This window comes from Ostrinia nubilalis, chromosome 19 (assembly GCF_963855985.1).
Source record: "Ostrinia nubilalis chromosome 19, ilOstNubi1.1, whole genome shotgun sequence".
Taxonomy (NCBI): Eukaryota; Metazoa; Arthropoda; class Insecta; order Lepidoptera; family Crambidae; genus Ostrinia; species Ostrinia nubilalis.
The window spans coordinates 737410-759009 of NC_087106.1; the positions used below are offsets into that span (position 1 = coordinate 737410).

The window sequence follows — 21600 nt, forward strand, 5'->3', positions numbered from 1 at the left end:
TGGTCTTACAACTGCTCCAACTGGAAGACGCAAGCGATTTAGCCCACTTTTAGCTCTTTCCAGGGGCCAAGTCGCTGGATTCATCATCATCTCAGCCATAGGACGTCCACTGCTGAACATAGGCCTCTTCCAATGCTTTCCATGTTGCGCGGTTGGTAGCGGCCTGCGTCCAGCGCCTTGACTGAGTCGCTGGATTGATTTTTTAAATATTTTTTCTTGACAACTGAGACGACAATGAGAAAAGGGTTTTAAAAATGGGTCAGTAGGGAAGAAAAGTGCCTCGGGCGAAATAAAAAAAAATATTTGTCCATTCCAGGTCTCAAAACTCTCCAAAGCAACATCACATACTGCACCACAACAGACGAAAAAGCTGGCGTTAGCATCATCAACGTCACCAAGTGGTACGGCTCGCGGCTGGCACTCGACAACGTGTCCATGGAGCTACACAAGGGGCAGGTCACCACGCTGCTGGGGCACAACGGCGCCGGCAAGACCACGCTCATGTGAGTGGCTCTCCTGTTGGTCACCAGTGGCTCTTACTTCCTGGTTACCAGTGGCTATCTCTAGGTTACTAGTGGCTCTCTGCTCCTGGTTACCAGTGGCTCTCCTCTTGGTTACCAGTGGCTCTCTCCTGCTAGTTACTAGAAGTTCTCTCCTACTGGTCGCCAGTGGCTCTGTCCTGCTGGTCACCAGTGGCTCTCACTTGCTGGTTACCAGTGGCTATCTCCTGCTAGTTACTAGAGGTTCTCTCCCGCTGGTCACCAGTGGCTCTCACCTCATTGGCGGCGTCAGCATCGTCAATGTAACAAGTGGTGCGGCTCGCGGCTGGCGCTCGACGTGTCCATGGAGCTGCACAAGGGGCAGGTCACCACGCTGCTGGGGCACAACGGCGCCGGCAAGACCACGCTCATGTGAGTGGCTCTCCTGCTGGTCACCAGTGGCTCTCACTTGCTGGTCACCAGTGGCTATCTCTAGGTTACTAGTGGCTCTCTGCTCCTGGTTACCAGTGGCTCTCCTCCTGGTTACCAGTGGCTCTCTCCTGCTAGTTACTAGAAGTTCTCTCCTACTGGTCGCCAGTGGCTCTCTCCTGCTGGTCACCTGTGGCTCTCACTTGCTGGTTACCAGTGGCTCTCTCCTGCTAGTTACTAGAGGTTCTTTTCTGCTAGTTACTAGAGGCTCTCTCCTCCTGGTTACTAGTGGCTCTCTCCTCCTGATTACCAGTGGCTCTCTCCTGTTGGTCACCAGTGGCTCTCCTGCTGGTCACCAGTGGCTCTCCCTTGCTAGTTACTAGAGGCTCTCTCCTATTGGTTACCAGTAGCTCTCTTCTCCTGGTTACCAGTTGCTCTCGCTTCTTGATTACCAGTAGCTTTCTCTTCCTGGTTATCTGGTAAATGATCAAATAATTTATGTTTGTCAAAAACTTATGACACTTCCAAATTATGTTTTTAGGGTTTATTTTATCTGTTCAATTAAATTTTAATGTGCTTCAAATTTCTTCTTGCTGCGTTGTACCGTGATAGTTTTCATTGGTAGCGCGTTTTATATCTCTATCTGCTGCTTCTTCTCCGCATTGGCCCATTTATTGTCCCGAAGCAGTGGTAGGGTTAATACTGGGACGTGTAAAAGTGCTTTTTAAAAGCCTATTTGCAAAAAAAAATGAGTTTTATTTATTTATACTTTTGCACATACAACTGTACAGTGGCGGACTTAATGCTTAATGTTTTATGAGTTTTTATCTAACTTTTATAGCAAGATCCTGACGGGTATGTTGTCCCCTAACGCCGGGCACGTGGTGGTGCGCGCGGAGAGCGCGCGTGCAGTGCGCGTGGGCGCGTGCCCGCAGCGCGACGTGCTATACGAGCAGCTCAGCGCGCGCGAGCACGTCGCGCTCTACGCGCAGCTTAAGAGTGGCAAGGCGTTGGAGGAAGTGCAGGATGAGGTGGAGAGGTAAGTTTTTATATGCACTTTGTTGTACTCTTATTCTATTGCTGGATAAAGTTTCACCCTGAAAGTTTTCTCCAATTGTTCAGGTGGACTAAGAACAGTATTTTCTGTGAGCCTTTAAGCAGCTTATAAATAAATAAATAAATTTGCTAGTCCTACAAGTGTTTCATCTTCGAGAGATCCTCTTCAGAATTAAAACAAAAGACAGTTTTCCACCAAGGTGGGAGAGAGGAAACGAGATGTGTTCTGAATAATTTCGTTTATGCCAATAAATCTCTTCAGTGGAAACAAATCGAGTAGAAACGAGAAGAAATGTGTCGGGTGGTCTTATTTTTGTGTAGAATTTGAATTAACGGTGATGTTGTTGGTAGGACTTAGGCTGTGTGGCCGAGATGCGATACAGCTGTCAAGATCGCTTCGCATCGCTTCAAGAAAGCTCGGTTTCTATCAAGATGGTGCGGATCCAACCAGACTTCCTAGATTCCTGAATAATGAAATCTGGTTATTCGGAACACTTCTCCGCTCCGCTCTGCCTTACGCTCGCTCACATCTTCTCTCCTCTCGTTTTCTCTTCACTCGTGTCTTTCCTCGTCTTCTCTTCGCTTCAGAATTAACCTGCTAGTTCTCCCCTTGTATCAACACAAGCTAAACTAAAGCCTGGTCCGTGAGCACGTAGAATCCCGTCCAATAACCCCAAGCTACCCATCCTTGTCGCTCGCGCGTAATTATATTGCTGTCGCGACTGTGCGACGGGCGCCCGCAGTGAGTGTGCGAGCGCGACAGCAACATAATTACGTGCGAGCGACAAGGATGGGCAGCTTGGGGTCATTGGACGGGATTCTACGTGCTCACGGACCAGGCTTTAAAAGGTAATTATTTTGCAGCATGCTCCGAGTATTGAACCTGGGCCCTGTGAGCGAGGAGCCAGCTTGCCGCTTGTCAGGCGGCACGCGGCGGCGCGTGTGCGTGGCGCTGGCCTTCGTGGGCCGGCCGCACCTCGTGTCGCTGGACGAGCCCACCGCCGGCGTCGACCCCTCGCACCGCCGGTCAGTATACATCACAACTGGGCCCGGGAGCGAGCAGCCAGCTTGCCGCTTGTCAGGCGGCACGCGGCGGCGCGTGTGCGTGGCGCTGGCCTTCTCTTCTGAGCTTTAAGTATACAGGGTGTCCCAGAATGGGTGAAAAAAACTGATAGGGGAGGTAGCTCTACTAATGTACCAAAAAAATATGAAAAAAAATTAAGGAAACGCTTAAGGAAAAAAAAATTTTTTTTTTAAAGTGAAAATAAATCAGCTTTGCCTAAGTATCTGGCTATAATTGCTGCGTTTGGAGTTTATTTGTACTTTTTTTGTTACTAATATTAATTGTACATGATCGCTTTGTTTATTTGTAAACAAACTTTTGAAAATAATGACTACACTTTATTTAAAAAAAAATCCGAACTCAAAAATTTTTTTCATATTTTTTTGGGATCGTGCATTAGTAGAGCTACCTCCCCTATCAGTTTGATTCACCCATTCTGGGACACCCTGTATAACGGGATGTATGTACTGAAAGCTCAAAGATGGGAAACCCCTCAAATGAATTACATGCATAGGGCTTTTTTAAAGTATCTTTATACACTTCTCAAATAAAAATTATCCTACCACCACATATCGACTGGTACGGTAAAAAATTCCACTTTATTTCTCACTTTCATGTTATACCTATTTATATTCGATTTTTACATAACACCAAGTTGATAAATCATAGACTAAGAGCTAGTGAAAGCCAGCCCTACGTCATTTTATAAAAGTTTGCCAGCGTATGCTCCCAATATAGGTAAGAATGTTGGTGCATCATGAAGTTTGGGTCATCGTGGCTTTGGGAGTTACCCTCAAAAGCTAGTCTGGCGTTCACCAGCTCTTAGGCCGGACCGCTTGAAGCAGTCAGAATCGACAGCTTCAAGCTGCGACTGCACAGTGAACTGCAGAGTTCTATGGACGCACATACACGAACCGCTCGAGCAGTTGCAACTGATTCGGGCGGTCGACAGTACGGTGAATTTTCATCGTGCGGTCTAGCAGTCACCAGCCATACACCGACTGCTTGAGCTGTGTGGTCCGTGTATGTTGATCACTGACTAACTGCTCGAGCTGTCCGTGTATGGCGGGCCTCAGTCTAACAGTTAATGAATCCAACAGGGACATCTGGTCGATGATCGTGAAGCTGAAGGAAGAGCGCACAGTGCTGCTCACCACGCACCACCTGGACGAGGCCGAGCTGCTCAGCGACCAGATCGTCATCATGCACAAGGTCGGTAGTCATTTGGCAAACTGCGTTGTTGGACCTTGACACAAGGTGATAAAGTTCAGAAGTATGTTGAAACTCCCATAACGCATCGGTAACTTTTTCTTTCTTTTTTTTTACCTGTTTTGAGATACATAAATACTTTCAATCTATGTATGTATAGACCCAATACAATGAACTGTCCCACCCGTGACATTGACAGGGGGTGCCACCGTCAATACCGGATCGCTGTTTCCGATTTGTCATATTGAAAACTTGAAGTTAAACGATGGTGTCGCCTCCCTGCCAATGAGTTTGGTTGGTGGGACAGTTCAGTGTAGTTCATCACTAAAGGGGTTCCTTACATGACATAGTACCATGTCAAACGCAATGCAATATACACGTTTCTTCGTATTTTTGTTCGCTATTAATTCGACACAATATTATTATGTCATGCTGACAATTAGTACAAAAAATTATATATTACTTTTTTGCAAATCATGATAAAGTGGCAATTATTTTACCATTGACGCGAATAAATATCCAGGGCCAAGTCCACACCTCCGGCTCGCCCATCGAGATAAAGCGCTCGCTCGGCAACGGCTACAAGCTGTGCGTGTCGTACGCCGACACAACCGACGCCGACGCCGACATAATCGCCGACGCCGACACCGACGCCGACGCGTGCCTACACGAGCGCAGCAAACGGCTGCTGAGTGTAGTCCGGGAGGCCATAGCCAATGCTAACTTGCTGGAGATCAATGGGCTGGATGTAGAGTTGTCGCTGCCCTTCTTTGATGCCAATGGACTGAATAACGAGTGAGTATACAAGTAGGGACGCACATGAAGGGGCGTGCTATGTATGTGGTTGTAATTATAACATAAGTACCAATTAAATTCAATGTAATTTTTTTGATTTTGAATTTAGTTGCTGTTTTTCCATAAATCTTAATCTTGTGTATAGCTAAAGCCTGGTCTGTGAGCACGTAGAATTTTGACCAGTGACCCCAAGCTACCCATCCTTATCGCTCGCGCGTAATTATGTTGCTGTTGCGCTCGCACACTCACTGCGGGCGCGCGTCGCACAGTCGCGACAGCAATATAATTACGCGCGAGTGATAAGAATGGGTAGCTTGGGGTCATTGGACAAAATTCTACGTGCTCACGGACCAGGCTTTAGTCATAATCAACCTGCATGTAATGGATAAATTTTGATTGTCCTTTATGAGTCAAGTACACTATAAGCAATAGATTTGATCTTCCCGTGAGAAAACATGGTAAAAAGTCAGTCTTTGGCTCATGAATGTCTAACTTCAAATTGTTTTATAACCTGAAATATTGGCGTTTTGTTTCTTAGCTTCCTCAAACTATGCACATCACTGGAATCGAGCCAGGAGGCGCTGGGCTTCCGCGACTACTCGCTGGAGTGCAGCAGCCTGGAGCAGGTGTTCCACAACGTGTGCTCGCAGGCCGAGCTCACCAGCCACGCCATAGAGGACGGTGAGCCGCGCGCATAAGGTTCATAATGTCCTGCTGTACTCGCTGGAGGACAGCAGCCTGGAGCAGGTGTTCCACAACGTGTGCTCGCAGGCCGAGCTCACCAGCCACGCCATAGAGGACGGTGAGCCGCGCGCATAAGGTTCATAATGTCCTGCTGTACTCGCTGGAGGACAGCAGCCTGGAGCAGGTGTTCCACAACGTGTGCTCGCAGGCCGAGCTCACCAGCCACGCCATAGAGGACGGTGAGCCGCGCGCATAAGGTTCATAATGTCCTGCTGTACTCGCTGGAGGACAGCAGCCTGGAGCAGGTGTTCCACAACGTGTGCTCGCAGGCCGAGCTCACCAGCCACGCCATAGAGGACGGTGAGCCGCGCGCATAAGGTTCATAATGTCCTGCTGTACTCGCTGGAGGACAGCAGCCTGGAGCAGGTGTTCCACAACGTGTGCTCGCAGGCCGAGCTCACCAGCCACGCCATAGAGGACGGTGAGCCGCGCGCATAAGGTTCATAATGTCCTGCTGTACTCGCTGGAGGACAGCAGCCTGGAGCAGGTGTTCCACAACGTGTGCTCGCAGGCCGAGCTCACCAGCCACGCCATAGAGGACGGTGAGGCGCGCGCATAAGGTTCATAATGTCCTGCTGTACTCGCTGGAGGACAGCAGCCTGGAGCAGGTGTTCCACAACGTGTGCTCGCAGGCCGAGCTCACCAGCCACGCCATAGAGGACGGTGAGCCGCGCGCATAAGGTTCATAATGTCCTGCTGTACTCGCTGGAGGACAGCAGCCTGGAGCAGGTGTTCCACAACGTGTGCTCGCAGGCCGAGCTCACCAGCCACGCCATAGAGGACGGTGAGCCGCGCGCATAAGGTTCATAATGTCCTGCTGTACTCGCTGGAGGACAGCAGCCTGGAGCAGGTGTTCCACAACGTGTGCTCGCAGGCCGAGCTCACCAGCCACGCCATAGAGGACGGTGAGGCGCGCGCATAAGGTTCATAATGTCCTGCTGTACTCGCTGGAGGACAGCAGCCTGGAGCAGGTGTTCCACAACGTGTGCTCGCAGGCCGAGCTCACCAGCCACGCCATAGAGGACGGTGAGCCGCGCGCATAAGGTTCATAATGTCCTGCTGTACTCGCTGGAGGACAGCAGCCTGGAGCAGGTGTTCCACAACGTGTGCTCGCAGGCCGAGCTCACCAGCCACGCCATAGAGGACGGTGAGCCGCGCGCATAAGGTTCATAATGTCCTGCTGTACTCGCTGGAGGACAGCAGCCTGGAGCAGGTGTTCCACAACGTGTGCTCGCAGGCCGAGCTCACCAGCCACGCCATAGAGGACGGTGAGCCGCGCGCATAAGGTTCATAATGTCCTGCTGTACTCGCTGGAGGACAGCAGCCTGGAGCAGGTGTTCCACAACGTGTGCTCGCAGGCCGAGCTCACCAGCCACGCCATAGAGGACGGTGAGGCGCGCGCATAAGGTTCATAATGTCCTGCTGTACTCGCTGGAGGACAGCAGCCTGGAGCAGGTGTTCCACAACGTGTGCTCGCAGGCCGAGCTCACCAGCCACGCCATAGAGGACGGTGAGCCGCGCGCATAAGGTTCATAATGTCCTGCTGTACTCGCTGGAGGACAGCAGCCTGGAGCAGGTGTTCCACAACGTGTGCTCGCAGGCCGAGCTCACCAGCCACGCCATAGAGGACGGTGAGGCGCGCGCATAAGGTTCATAATGTCCTGCTGTACTCGCTGGAGGACAGCAGCCTGGAGCAGGTGTTCCACAACGTGTGCTCGCAGGCCGAGCTCACCAGCCACGCCATAGAGGACGGTGAGCCGCGCGCATAAGGTTCATAATGTCCTGCTGTACTCGCTGGAGGACAGCAGCCTGGAGCAGGTGTTCCACAACGTGTGCTCGCAGGCCGAGCTCACCAGCCACGCCATAGAGGACGGTGAGGCGCGCGCATAAGGTTCATAATGTCCTGCTGTACTCGCTGGAGGACAGCAGCCTGGAGCAGGTGTTCCACAACGTGTGCTCGCAGGCCGAGCTCACCAGCCACGCCATAGAGGACGGTGAGGCGCGCGCATAAGGTTCATAATGTCCTGCTGTACTCGCTGGAGGACAGCAGCCTGGAGCAGGTGTTCCACAACGTGTGCTCGCAGGCCGAGCTCACCAGCCACGCCATAGAGTACGGTGAGGCGCGCGCATAAGGTTCATAATGTCCTGCTGTACTCGCTGGAGGACAGCAGCCTGGAGCAGGTGTTCCACAACGTGTGCACGCAGGCCGAGCTCACCAGCCACGCCATAGAGTACGGTGAGGCGCGCGCATAAGGTTCATAATGTCCTGCTGTACTCGCTGGAGGACAGCAGCCTGGAGCAGGTGTTCCACAACGTGTGCTCGCAGGCCGAGCTCACCAGCCACGCCATAGAGTACGGTGAGGCGCGCGCATAAGGTTCATAATGTCCTGCTGTACTCGCTGGAGGACAGCAGCCTGGAGCAGGTGTTCCACAACGTGTGCTCGCAGGCCGAGCTCACCAGCCACGCCATAGAGGACGGTGAGGCGCGCGCATAAGGTTCATAATGTCCTGCTGTACTCGCTGGAGGACAGCAGCCTGGAGCAGGTGTTCCACAACGTGTGCTCGCAGGCCGAGCTCACCAGCCACGCCATAGAGGACGGTGAGGCGCGCGCATAAGGTTCATAATGTCCTGCTGTACTCGCTGGAGGACAGCAGCCTGGAGCAGGTGTTCCACAACGTGTGCTCGCAGGCCGAGCTCACCAGCCACGCCATAGAGGACGGTGAGGCGCGCGCATAAGGTTCATAATGTCCTGCTGTACTCGCTGGAGGACAGCAGCCTGGAGCAGGTGTTCCACAACGTGTGCTCGCAGGCCGAGCTCACCAGCCACGCCATAGAGGACGGTGAGGCGCGCGCATAAGGTTCATAATGTCCTGCTGTACTCGCTGGAGGACAGCAGCCTGGAGCAGGTGTTCCACAACGTGTGCTCGCAGGCCGAGCTCACCAGCCACGCCATAGAGGACGGTGAGCCGCGCGCATAAGGTTCATAATGTCCTGCTGTACTCGCTGGAGGACAGCAGCCTGGAGCAGGTGTTCCACAACGTGTGCTCGCAGGCCGAGCTCACCAGCCACGCCATAGAGGACGGTGAGGCGCGCGCATAAGGTTCATAATGTCCTGCTGTACTCGCTGGAGGACAGCAGCCTGGAGCAGGTGTTCCACAACGTGTGCTCGCAGGCCGAGCTCACCAGCCACGCCATAGAGGACGGTGAGGCGCGCGCATAAGGTTCATAATGTCCTGCAGCTGCCTCTGCTTTTCCACAGCGCTGGAGGCGAGCTAGGAGGCGCTGGGCTTCCGCACTAATTTAATAACTTAACCAATTGAGGGGAACTCAGGCCAACCTTACCTCGCGTGCCAAGTGCGAATTGGTGGAAAACTGGATTTAAGTGTATTTTTCTTGTGATTTGAATTTCTGCACATGTGCGGATCTGATCCACGTGCGTGTAAAATCACGCTGCTGGTTGCACCCAGTACAAAGATTTCGTATGAGGGAGATCTGCGTATATCGCAGTTGAACGTATACTCGTTGTTTGCGCGCTTATGTTGGCAACAAAGAGTTCTCATGTTCTACCGTTGGTATACATGCGTGCATCTTCCCGACCATTCCGACCAACGGTAGAACATGAGAACTCTTTGTTGCCAACATAAGCGCGCAAACACTCGTATAGGCAAACGTAACTTTTTTTTAATTGTTTATTTACTGCGTGTTCTCAGCGCCAGAGGAATCGGCATCAAAGAGTGCGTCTACATCAAGTGTTCGCACTGAAGAGGCGCCGCTCGTGGGCGGCACGGGCCCGCTGACGGGCGGCGCGCTGCAGCACTGGCGCGCGCTGCTGCGAGCCCGGTACCTGCACTACTCCCGGAACAGGTCAGTGACTACACCTGACGCTTGTGACGGCGTCACAGCGCGTCACATCGAGCGGGCCCGCTGACGGGCGGCGCGCTGCAGCACTGGCGCGCGCTGCTGCGAGCCCGGTACCTGCACTACTCCCGGAACAGGTCAGTGACTACACCTGACGCTTGTGACGGCGTCACAGCGCGTCACATCGAGCGGGCCCGCTGACGGGCGGCGCGCTGCAGCACTGGCGCGCGCTGCTGCGAGCCCGGTACCTGCACTACTCCCGGAACAGGTCAGTGACTACACCTGACGCTTGTGACGGCGTCACAGCGCGTCACATCGAGCGGGCCCGCTGACGGGCGGCGCGCTGCAGCACTGGCGCGCGCTGCTGCGAGCCCGGTACCTGCACTACTCCCGGAACAGGTCAGTGACTACACCTGACGCTTGTGACGGCGTCACAGCGCGTCACATCGAGCGGGCCCGCTGACGGGCGGCGCGCTGCAGCACTGGCGCGCGCTGCTGCGAGCCAGATACCTGCACTACTCCCGGAACAGGTCAGTGACTACACCTGACGCTTGTGACGGCGTCACAGCGCGTCACATCGAGCGGGCCCGCTGACGGGCGGCGCGCTGCAGCACTGGCGCGCGCTGCTGCGAGCCAGATACCTGCACTACTCCCGGAACAGGTCAGTGACTACACCTGACGCTTGTGACGGCGTCACAGCGCGTCACATCGAGCGGGCCCGCTGACGGGCGGCGCGCTGCAGCACTGGCGCGCGCTGCTGCGAGCCCGGTACCTGCACTACTCCCGGAACAGGTCAGTGACTACACCTGACGCTTGTGACGGCGTCACAGCGCGTCACATCGAGCGGGCCCGCTGACGGGCGGCGCGCTGCAGCACTGGCGCGCGCTGCTGCGAGCCCGGTACCTGCACTACTCCCGGAACAGGTCAGTGACTACACCTGACGCTTGTGACGGCGTCACAGCGCGTCACATCGAGCGGGCCCGCTGACGGGCGGCGCGCTGCAGCACTGGCGCGCGCTGCTGCGAGCCAGATACCTGCACTACTCCCGGAACAGGTCAGTGACTACACCTGACGCTTGTGACGGCGTCACAGCGCGTCACATCGAGCGGGCCCGCTGACGGGCGGCGCGCTGCAGCACTGGCGCGCGCTGCTGCGAGCCCGGTACCTGCACTACTCCCGGAACAGGTCAGTGACTACACCTGACGCTTGTGACGGCGTCACAGCGCGTCACATCGAGCGGGCCCGCTGACGGGCGGCGCGCTGCAGCACTGGCGCGCGCTGCTGCGAGCCCGGTACCTGCACTACTCCCGGAACAGGTCAGTGACTACACCTGACGCTTGTGACGGCGTCACAGCGCGTCACATCGAGCGGGCCCGCTGACGGGCGGCGCGCTGCAGCACTGGCGCGCGCTGCTGCGAGCCAGATACCTGCACTACTCCCGGAACAGGTCAGTGACTACACCTGACGCTTGTGACGGCGTCACAGCGCGTCACATCGAGCGGGCCCGCTGACGGGCGGCGCGCTGCAGCACTGGCGCGCGCTGCTGCGAGCCCGGTACCTGCACTACTCCCGGAACAGGTCAGTGACTACACCTGACGCTTGTGACGGCGTCACAGCGCGTCACATCGAGCGGGCCCGCTGACGGGCGGCGCGCTGCAGCACTGGCGCGCGCTGCTGCGAGCCAGATACCTGCACTACTCCCGGAACAGGTCAGTGACTACACCTGACGCTTGTGACGGCGTCACAGCGCGTCACATCGAGCGGGCCCGCTGACGGGCGGCGCGCTGCAGCACTGGCGCGCGCTGCTGCGAGCCCGGTACCTGCACTACTCCCGGAACAGGTCAGTGACTACACCTGACGCTTGTGACGGCGTCACAGCGCGTCACATCGAGCGGGCCCGCTGACGGGCGGCGCGCTGCAGCACTGGCGCGCGCTGCTGCGAGCCAGATACCTGCACTACTCCCGGAACAGGTCAGTGACTACACCTGACGCTTGTGACGGCGTCACAGCGCGTCACATCGAGCGGGCCCGCTGACGGGCGGCGCGCTGCAGCACTGGCGCGCGCTGCTGCGAGCCAGATACCTGCACTACTCCCGGAACAGGTCAGTGACTACACCTGACGCTTGTGACGGCGTCACAGCGCGTCACATCGAGCGGGCCCGCTGACGGGCGGCGCGCTGCAGCACTGGCGCGCGCTGCTGCGAGCCAGATACCTGCACTACTCCCGGAACAGGTCAGTGACTACACCTGACGCTTGTGACGGCGTCACAGCGCGTCACATCGAGCGGGCCCGCTGACGGGCGGCGCGCTGCAGCACTGGCGCGCGCTGCTGCGAGCCCGGTACCTGCACTACTCCCGGAACAGGTCAGTGACTACACCTGACGCTTGTGACGGCGTCACAGCGCGTCACATCGAGCGGGCCCGCTGACGGGCGGCGCGCTGCAGCACTGGCGCGCGCTGCTGCGAGCCCGGTACCTGCACTACTCCCGGAACAGGTCAGTGACTACACCTGACGCTTGTGACGGCGTCACAGCGCGTCACATCGAGCGGGCCCGCTGACGGGCGGCGCGCTGCAGCACTGGCGCGCGCTGCTGCGAGCCAGATACCTGCACTACTCCCGGAACAGGTCAGTGACTACACCTGACGCTTGTGACGGCGTCACAGCGCGTCACATCGAGCGGGCCCGCTGACGGGCGGCGCGCTGCAGCACTGGCGCGCGCTGCTGCGAGCCCGGTACCTGCACTACTCCCGGAACAGGTCAGTGACTACACCTGACGCTTGTGACGGCGTCACAGCGCGTCACATCGAGCGGGCCCGCTGACGGGCGGCGCGCTGCAGCACTGGCGCGCGCTGCTGCGAGCCCGGTACCTGCACTACTCCCGGAACAGGTCAGTGACTACACCTGACGCTTGTGACGGCGTCACAGCGCGTCACATCGAGCGGGCCCGCTGACGGGCGGCGCGCTGCAGCACTGGCGCGCGCTGCTGCGAGCCCGGTACCTGCACTACTCCCGGAACAGGTCAGTGACTACACCTGACGCTTGTGACGGCGTCACAGCGCGTCACATCGAGCGGGCCCGCTGACGGGCGGCGCGCTGCAGCACTGGCGCGCGCTGCTGCGAGCCAGATACCTGCACTACTCCCGGAACAGGTCAGTGACTACACCTGACGCTTGTGACGGCGTCACAGCGCGTCACATCGAGCGGGCCCGCTGACGGGCGGCGCGCTGCAGCACTGGCGCGCGCTGCTGCGAGCCAGATACCTGCACTACTCCCGGAACAGGTCAGTGACTACACCTGACGCTTGTGACGGCGTCACAGCGCGTCACATCGAGCGGGCCCGCTGACGGGCGGCGCGCTGCAGCACTGGCGCGCGCTGCTGCGAGCCCGGTACCTGCACTACTCCCGGAACAGGTCAGTGACTACACCTGACGCTTGTGACGGCGTCACAGCGCGTCACATCGAGCGGGCCCGCTGACGGGCGGCGCGCTGCAGCACTGGCGCGCGCTGCTGCGAGCCAGATACCTGCACTACTCCCGGAACAGGTCAGTGACTACACCTGACGCTTGTGACGGCGTCACAGCGCGTCACATCGAGCGGGCCCGCTGACGGGCGGCGCGCTGCAGCACTGGCGCGCGCTGCTGCGAGCCAGATACCTGCACTACTCCCGGAACAGGTCAGTGACTACACCTGACGCTTGTGACGGCGTCACAGCGCGTCACATCGAGCGGGCCCGCTGACGGGCGGCGCGCTGCAGCACTGGCGCGCGCTGCTGCGAGCCCGGTACCTGCACTACTCCCGGAACAGGTCAGTGACTACACCTGACGCTTGTGACGGCGTCACAGCGCGTCACATCGAGCGGGCCCGCTGACGGGCGGCGCGCTGCAGCACTGGCGCGCGCTGCTGCGAGCCAGATACCTGCACTACTCCCGGAACAGGTCAGTGACTACACCTGACGCTTGTGACGGCGTCACAGCGCGTCACATCGAGCGGGCCCGCTGACGGGCGGCGCGCTGCAGCACTGGCGCGCGCTGCTGCGAGCCCGGTACCTGCACTACTCCCGGAACAGGTCAGTGACTACACCTGACGCTTGTGACGGCGTCACAGCGCGTCACATCGAGCGGGCCCGCTGACGGGCGGCGCGCTGCAGCACTGGCGCGCGCTGCTGCGAGCCAGATACCTGCACTACTCCCGGAACAGGTCAGTGACTACACCTGACGCTTGTGACGGCGTCACAGCGCGTCACATCGAGCGGGCCCGCTGACGGGCGGCGCGCTGCAGCACTGGCGCGCGCTGCTGCGAGCCCGGTACCTGCACTACTCCCGGAACAGGTCAGTGACTACACCTGACGCTTGTGACGGCGTCACAGCGCGTCACATCGAGCGGGCCCGCTGACGGGCGGCGCGCTGCAGCACTGGCGCGCGCTGCTGCGAGCCCGGTACCTGCACTACTCCCGGAACAGGTCAGTGACTACACCTGACGCTTGTGACGGCGTCACAGCGCGTCACATCGAGCGGGCCCGCTGACGGGCGGCGCGCTGCAGCACTGGCGCGCGCTGCTGCGAGCCAGATACCTGCACTACTCCCGGAACAGGTCAGTGACTACACCTGACGCTTGTGACGGCGTCACAGCGCGTCACATCGAGCGGGCCCGCTGACGGGCGGCGCGCTGCAGCACTGGCGCGCGCTGCTGCGAGCCCGGTACCTGCACTACTCCCGGAACAGGTCAGTGACTACACCTGACGCTTGTGACGGCGTCACAGCGCGTCACATCGAGCGGGCCCGCTGACGGGCGGCGCGCTGCAGCACTGGCGCGCGCTGCTGCGAGCCCGGTACCTGCACTACTCCCGGAACAGGTCAGTGACTACACCTGACGCTTGTGACGGCGTCACAGCGCGTCACATCGAGCGGGCCCGCTGACGGGCGGCGCGCTGCAGCACTGGCGCGCGCTGCTGCGAGCCAGATACCTGCACTACTCCCGGAACAGGTCAGTGACTACACCTGACGCTTGTGACGGCGTCACAGCGCGTCACATCGAGCGGGCCCGCTGACGGGCGGCGCGCTGCAGCACTGGCGCGCGCTGCTGCGAGCCAGATACCTGCACTACTCCCGGAATAGGTAAAAACATGTACAAATATTGTAGGCGCTCACTAGCCGACTCCCGACAGCGACAGCTCGGCGACCTGACACACCTACTCTAGTATTTTAATTTGTATACATAAGCTTGTCGTTGCGACTCCGCGACTCTGACGAGCAGTCGTATGTCGCCCAGTGTGAGTGTACGCATAAATTTAGTAATCAACCTTTTTTCAACTTCAAATCATAAAACTGGATGATACCGCTCTCCGATCGCGTGAGGCACTTATGCGCACGACTCTATGTAGGCGTGTCGCGCGCGATCGGAACATTTCTTTCTGTGGCATTCTTTACTCTATTCAGTTTCAGTTAACTTCATTGTGTGGCAGTTTCAGTATCCTTAGAATCCTTCGTTACCTGCTTTACCCCCTTACTCCATCTACGACGTATTACCTGACCGCAGGTGGCTACTGTTCGTGCTGCTGGTTCTCCCGTCGCTGTTCGTGGGCATCGCGATGGCGTTCTCGACCATCCGGCCGCCCGCCGACAATGAGATCGCACTGCGACTCTACCCCGGCCTTTATGCGAATACTACGCAGTTCATCGTGTGAGTACCACGTAAATTGCTGCTACAAGTCTAGCGTATGACTGAGGTATGGGAGCGACACGGGAGAGGTGACATGACGTGATGGAGCATACAATTGTTTATTATTAATAAGAAAATATATTGAAAATTTGACATGTAATTAACATTATGTATAAATTTCTTATTGTTATTCTTATTCAAGTTTGAAACACATCTGAAATCTCGCTGAGGTTTGATGTTATATAAAATCGTCCTCATACATCGGGCATTAACTCAGACATGCGCTAGCTAGACCTGTATTTATTTTTTACAACCTCGTTCTTATTGCAGAAAGATAACACAATATTTTCTCATCTACACTGAAAATAAATCAGTGTGACAAAAGAACTACCCCCCATAAAACACTACACTAATGTTACTAATAATGTGCAACTTATCGACCCCTGGGGATTAAATAGTAATTATGTTTTTGTCACTAATTAGTAAATGTAAGACTAGGCGCAGACCATCGATTTTTAGCTGGCCGATAGTTTAGTCGGGCAGTTGATCAGTATGGACATAAAATAAATGATAAAGAAAATGATTGTGATTTCAGGCCAGATCCGTCAAGCTATTCCGAGAACGTGGACCCAACGTTTGCACAACATGTCCTGGATTACTTAATGATGGGTGATGGTGCCCGGAACTGGACTCAAGCGGTAAGATTGAATTACATTCTGTTAAGTATTGTGCACATGTTTGATTTACCTATACAGATCAACTTATAGTAATACTACATAACCTTTCATGTAGGTTATTGTCAAAGTTACGGTGAAAGTAAGTTGGTGCATTTAAGCTAACACAACTAAACATTGCCGTGTTGTGTGGTTCGTACATGGATGTAATAAACACGCAAATATCTTTGGACAATGGTGCTGGTTGCATTGTTACTCAATATTTAAGCTATTAAGATTTAGTACATAAGCCCTCAATGTAACTGTTTGTTGTCCCAAATAAAGAGAAAGAAAGAAATATTAATTTATGTGCCTTCCGTCAGGACACCCCGACTTGCCAGTGCAGCGACAGCATACAGCAGTGCAACGCAAGCAATGCCATCGACAAGCCCAGTATGATGGTGCTGCCAGACGTAAATACTCTCAACGAGTGGCTCGTCAACTCGCAGAAGGACTACATTGAAAAAAGGTATATTGAAGAAACGTACCTTGGCTTTCTTGGGGACACTTAGACACACTTAATTCTTACACTACTTTTCAAGCTGTAGATCCAAGCTACACAGGAGTTGAAGCGGTGGGTATGAGAGATGGGATTAGTCCCGTTTAACACCAGTTTTGCTTTTATTAGCAGCAAAGTTGGTCGTAAAACCGTGTATTTTTCTACAACTCCTGCGTCAATATGATCGAAGACAAGTTTGCTGATGCAATCACCGTGATAGAACCGCGTCCCTTTTTTTTAATTTTTTTTATGTAAGACGACAAGACTGGTATTTGACCGCAATCGCACCTGGTGTTACGTGAGATGTAGTCTAAGATGGTACATATCTACCCTGTAAGTGCTTATTCACTCTCGCCTTGAAAAGGCCCGGATAAAAGTCTTCAAGAAAACATCCTGCGCGGGATTCGCCTACCTAACTAAATCTTTCATTGTAAATGAATTTGAATCTTAATGTCTCCAGATATACGGGCTTCACGGCATCCCTGGCCAACAACAAGACAAACCTAATCGCGTGGTACAACAACAAGGGTCACCACGCGCTGCCCGCCGCCCTATCCGCCCTACACTCGGCCGCCCTACGCGCCGCCCTACGCGCGCCAGCCGCCGTCACCGCCTACTCGCATCCCATGAAGATCTCGCCCGAGCAACTCAGCAAGGACACTGTGTGAGTACTACAGTCTACACTCACACCCGCCGCCGTCACCGCCTACTCGCATCCCATGAAGATCTCGCCCGAGCAACTGAGCAAGGACACTGTGTGAGTACTACAGTCTACACTCACACCCGCCGCCGTCACCGCCTACTCGCATCCCATGAAGATCTCGCCCGAGCAACTCAGCAAGGACACTGTGTGAGTACTACAGTCTACACTCACACCCGCCGCCGTCACCGCCTACTCGCATCCCATGAAGATCTCGCCCGAGCAACTGAGCAAGGACACTGTGTGAGTACTACAGTCTACACTCACACCCGCCGCCGTCACCGCCTACTCGCATCCCATGAAGATCTCGCCCGAGCAACTCAGCAAGGACACTGTGTGAGTACTACAGTCTACACTCACACCCGCCGCCGTCACCGCCTACTCGCATCCCATGAAGATCTCGCCCGAGCAACTGAGCAAGGACACTGTGTGAGTACTACAGTCTACACTCACACCCGCCGCCGTCACCGCCTACTCGCATCCCATGAAGATCTCGCCCGAGCAACTGAGCAAGGACACTGTGTGAGTACTACAGTCTACACTCACACCCGCCGCCGTCACCGCCTACTCGCATCCCATGAAGATCTCGCCCGAGCAACTGAGCAAGGACACTGTGTGAGTACTACAGTCTACACTCACACCCGCCGCCGTCACCGCCTACTCGCATCCCATGAAGATCTCGCCCGAGCAACTGAGCAAGGACACTGTGTGAGTACTACAGTCTACACTCACACCCGCCGCCGTCACCGCCTACTCGCATCCCATGAAGATCTCGCCCGAGCAACTGAGCAAGGACACTGTGTGAGTACTACAGTCTACACTCACACCCGCCGCCGTCACCGCCTACTCGCATCCCATGAAGATCTCGCCCGAGCAACTGAGCAAGGACACTGTGTGAGTACTACAGTCTACACTCACACCCGCCGCCGTCACCGCCTACTCGCATCCCATGAAGATCTCGCCCGAGCAACTGAGCAAGGACACTGTGTGAGTACTACAGTCTACACTCACACCCGCCGCCGTCACCGCCTACTCGCATCCCATGAAGATCTCGCCCGAGCAACTGAGCAAGGACACTGTGTGAGTACTACAGTCTACACTCACACCCGCCGCCGTCACCGCCTACTCGCATCCCATGAAGATCTCGCCCGAGCAACTGAGCAAGGACACTGTGTGAGTACTACAGTCTACACTCACACCCGCCGCCGTCACCGCCTACTCGCATCCCATGAAGATCTCGCCCGAGCAACTGAGCAAGGACACTGTGTGAGTACACTCTCCGCACTTACACCTCCCGCCCTACACTATATCGTGCGATTATCGCCGGCACTTGCACGCCGCGGATGCGCAACGTTTCCGCCTCGTGTTCGCCGTGGAGTCGTGGCGCGTCGCCGCTCCGCTTTAAACAAATAAAAAATTGTTTATTGCTTTACAAAACAGGAATTACAAAAGTAAACTTATAATAAAAAGTTGGAAGCAACTGGAAATGGCTCAGTTTTAAAAACACTTGTAATCCACCAGGGTGGCAAGGCGACAGCAGTTAGATTTACAAGCAGGTGGAGCACGGCATAGATCTTGCGTCGATAGTATTTGGACGATCACTGCGCGGTGGCCTTGGACCTTTCATAGCGGTTTTATGCCCGTATTCACAAACGATGCTTGCTCAAGTGAAGCAGCAAATCGAACGCAGAGCGTCGAATAGAGCTCTGTAATTGGTTCGTGAGTCACCCTGTGCGTCCAGGCGCACTGTGAAACCTCATAGTAATGTTTGTGAATACGGGCGTTAGTGATGTGCGCATATTCTAGTGACATGTTAACAATAACATAAAGGCAAAATTATTTAATTTTTAGCGTTAAGAGTTGAAAAAATCCAGTGTCTAAGTAGCTCAGTTGGAAAAGCAGTCGCCCGGCAAGCGGAAGATCGTGGGTTCAATTCCCTTAGGCAGTTGGATTTTTTCAAGTTATTTATAATTTTCAAACACAATGGCAACTGTCCACAGCTACCAGCACGTAGCAGACGCGGGTATCTCGGCGCTGGTGGTGCTGGCATACTCGTTAGCCAGCGCGGGCGCGGCCGTGTACTTGGTGCGCGCGCGCACTCGCCAGGAGAAGCGCCTGCAACTGCTGGCTGGAGTGCCGCCACTGCGCTACTGGGCCGCCGCGCTCGTCTGGGACATGCTGGTAAGCCACATTTTATTTTTCATGTTATTTATTTTATTTTAAACTAGCTTTCCGCCCGCGGCTTCGCCCGCGTGGAATTTTGTGTCACAGAAAAACAATATCGCGCGCGTATTTGCTCACCGTTTAGACCTACCCTGGACTACGACAAACATTTTAAAACCAAAATCAGCTCAATCGGCCCAGCCGTTCTCGATTTTTGATCAGACTAACGAACATCAATTCATTTTTATTTATATAGATAGATAGATTAAAGACCGGTCCGTGAGCACGTAGAATTTTGAATGACCCCTAGCTACCCATCCTTATCGCTCGCGCGTAATTATATTGCTGTCGCGACTGTACGACTGGCACCCGCAGTGAGTGTGCGAGCGCGATAGCAACATATTTACGCGCGAGCGATAAGGATGGGTAGCTTGGGGTCATTGGACAAAATTCTACGTGCTCACGGACCAGACTATACCTATATTGTAACTGTATGTGTCCCAAAAATAAATAAAATAAATGTTACAGTGACAGGCCATCGCGGCATAGTCTCTACGAGCTATGTGCCCCGCCCACTGCCACTTGATTTTAGCAATTCTGCGAACTATATGTATAGGTCACTTTGGTTCTCCTGCGGATCTCCTCATTTCTGATTCGATCACGCAGGGGAACTCCGAGCATGGCCCGCTCCATCGCTCTTTGGATGACCTTGAGCCTTCTTATAACGATGGCCGTTGGGGCAGAAAAGGTTTCGAGTGGCGACCAAGGGCTGTAAGACGTGGGCAGACCTCCTACTAGGTGGACCGTTATCTAAAGGTCTCGGGAAGAGCCTGGATGCAGGCAGCTCAGGACCGTGCATTGTGGAAAACCTTGGGGGAGACCTTTGTCCAGCAGTGGACGTAATTTGGCTGAAACGATAATGACAGGACCTTAACTCTACATTGATGCTACCTGTTCTCGATAGCATGATAGCTTTATGAGAATTTACAGCATATTTACTAATCTTTGCAGATCATCGTCATCAACATGGTGATCACGGCGATACTGATGGAGGCGTTCCACTTCCCCGTCTTCGTCGAGAAAAATAACCTGCCGGCCATCTGTTTGCTCATTTTACTTTACGGGTAAGTTTTAGTTTATTATTATTGTTTTGTGACATTCATTCATTTGTATAAAAGAACGAAGTTTATCACTTTGTAAATTACAAATTGTAATTCCAATTCCGCTCTTAGAATGTTAAGTAGCCCATCGGGCATCGGATCTAATCGGATCATCTAAACTGTTGGGCTATTTGGCGATTCTGGATATAAGAGCTTATCTAACGCCCTCTACGTATTTTCGGTTCTATCTGTCACTCACCACGGAATCTCGGTTTGCGTGAGTGACGGGTATAGATGAAGTATACTGAACTGTACCACCAAACACATTGACAGGGAGGTGCCACCATTGTTCAACTAAAAATCAGAATCAGCGATCCGGTATTGACTGTGGCGCCCGCGCCCCCCTGTCAGTGTCACGGGTAGGACAGTTCGGTGTAGTTTATCTACAACGTGCTCCTTTTGTTTTCCGGAAATTTTAGGGGTATATTTTATAAATAAAAACTATTTAAAGAGTCTTAGGAATATGTGTTTCTAGAAGCATATTTTTGAAGATATTGTGGATTCTAGATTTAGAAGATACCTAGTTGATTTAGATTAAACATCATCAATCCAGTTTTTTTTTAAATTGTCACCTAGTCTTTTTGTGCAGACTTTTTATTGATAAGTGTATGTAAATTGTGAATTATTTCAGTGAAAAATTAAGTTTAAAAAAATTGTTGAATTTAACAAAAAATGTAATGCCATTCCATTCTTTGAAGTGGTCTTATTAATACCCTAGAGTTCCAGGAAATCAAAAAGGGCACGTTGTATAACGTTGCAGAATCATTTCTTTTTTTATTTATTTACTCATTTTATAACCTGTTACATTGTTTATTGAATAGCGTCTCAAATCCTATTTATTGTAAGGTTCGCGTGCGGCAGCTTAGTCCACGCGTGCGAGAAGTTGTTCAGCGAGGCGAGCGTGGCCAACATGCTGCTGTTCTGCGGCGGCGCCTTCGCCGGGCTCGGCGGCGTCACCGTGCTGCTCATCCTCGACGTCATCTCCGACTCCGACGTGAGACTACTTTCAACCTTATTGTACTTTAGTCAGAGTTCAATTTGTATTTATTTATTGACAAAGATCTACCAACAA

General features: G+C 54.3%; 1 protein-coding gene across 1 annotated transcript in view; it reads left to right on the top strand.

Moving 5' to 3' along the window:
- LOC135081356 (uncharacterized) overlaps positions 1-21600 on the top strand; it is a 150195-nt gene that overhangs the window by 111490 nt on the left and 17105 nt on the right. The window contains exons 46-59 of the mRNA XM_063976075.1: positions 317-503; positions 1750-1947; positions 2829-2990; positions 4128-4239; positions 4760-5031; positions 5570-5712; positions 9487-9640; positions 15171-15314; positions 15889-15991; positions 16330-16475; positions 16966-17169; positions 19206-19386; positions 20380-20492; positions 21375-21522. Of these exons, the coding sequence (XP_063832145.1) occupies positions 317-503; positions 1750-1947; positions 2829-2990; positions 4128-4239; positions 4760-5031; positions 5570-5712; positions 9487-9640; positions 15171-15314; positions 15889-15991; positions 16330-16475; positions 16966-17169; positions 19206-19386; positions 20380-20492; positions 21375-21522 (2267 nt within the window). The remainder of the gene's footprint in view (positions 1-316; positions 504-1749; positions 1948-2828; positions 2991-4127; positions 4240-4759; positions 5032-5569; positions 5713-9486; positions 9641-15170; positions 15315-15888; positions 15992-16329; positions 16476-16965; positions 17170-19205; positions 19387-20379; positions 20493-21374; positions 21523-21600) is intronic.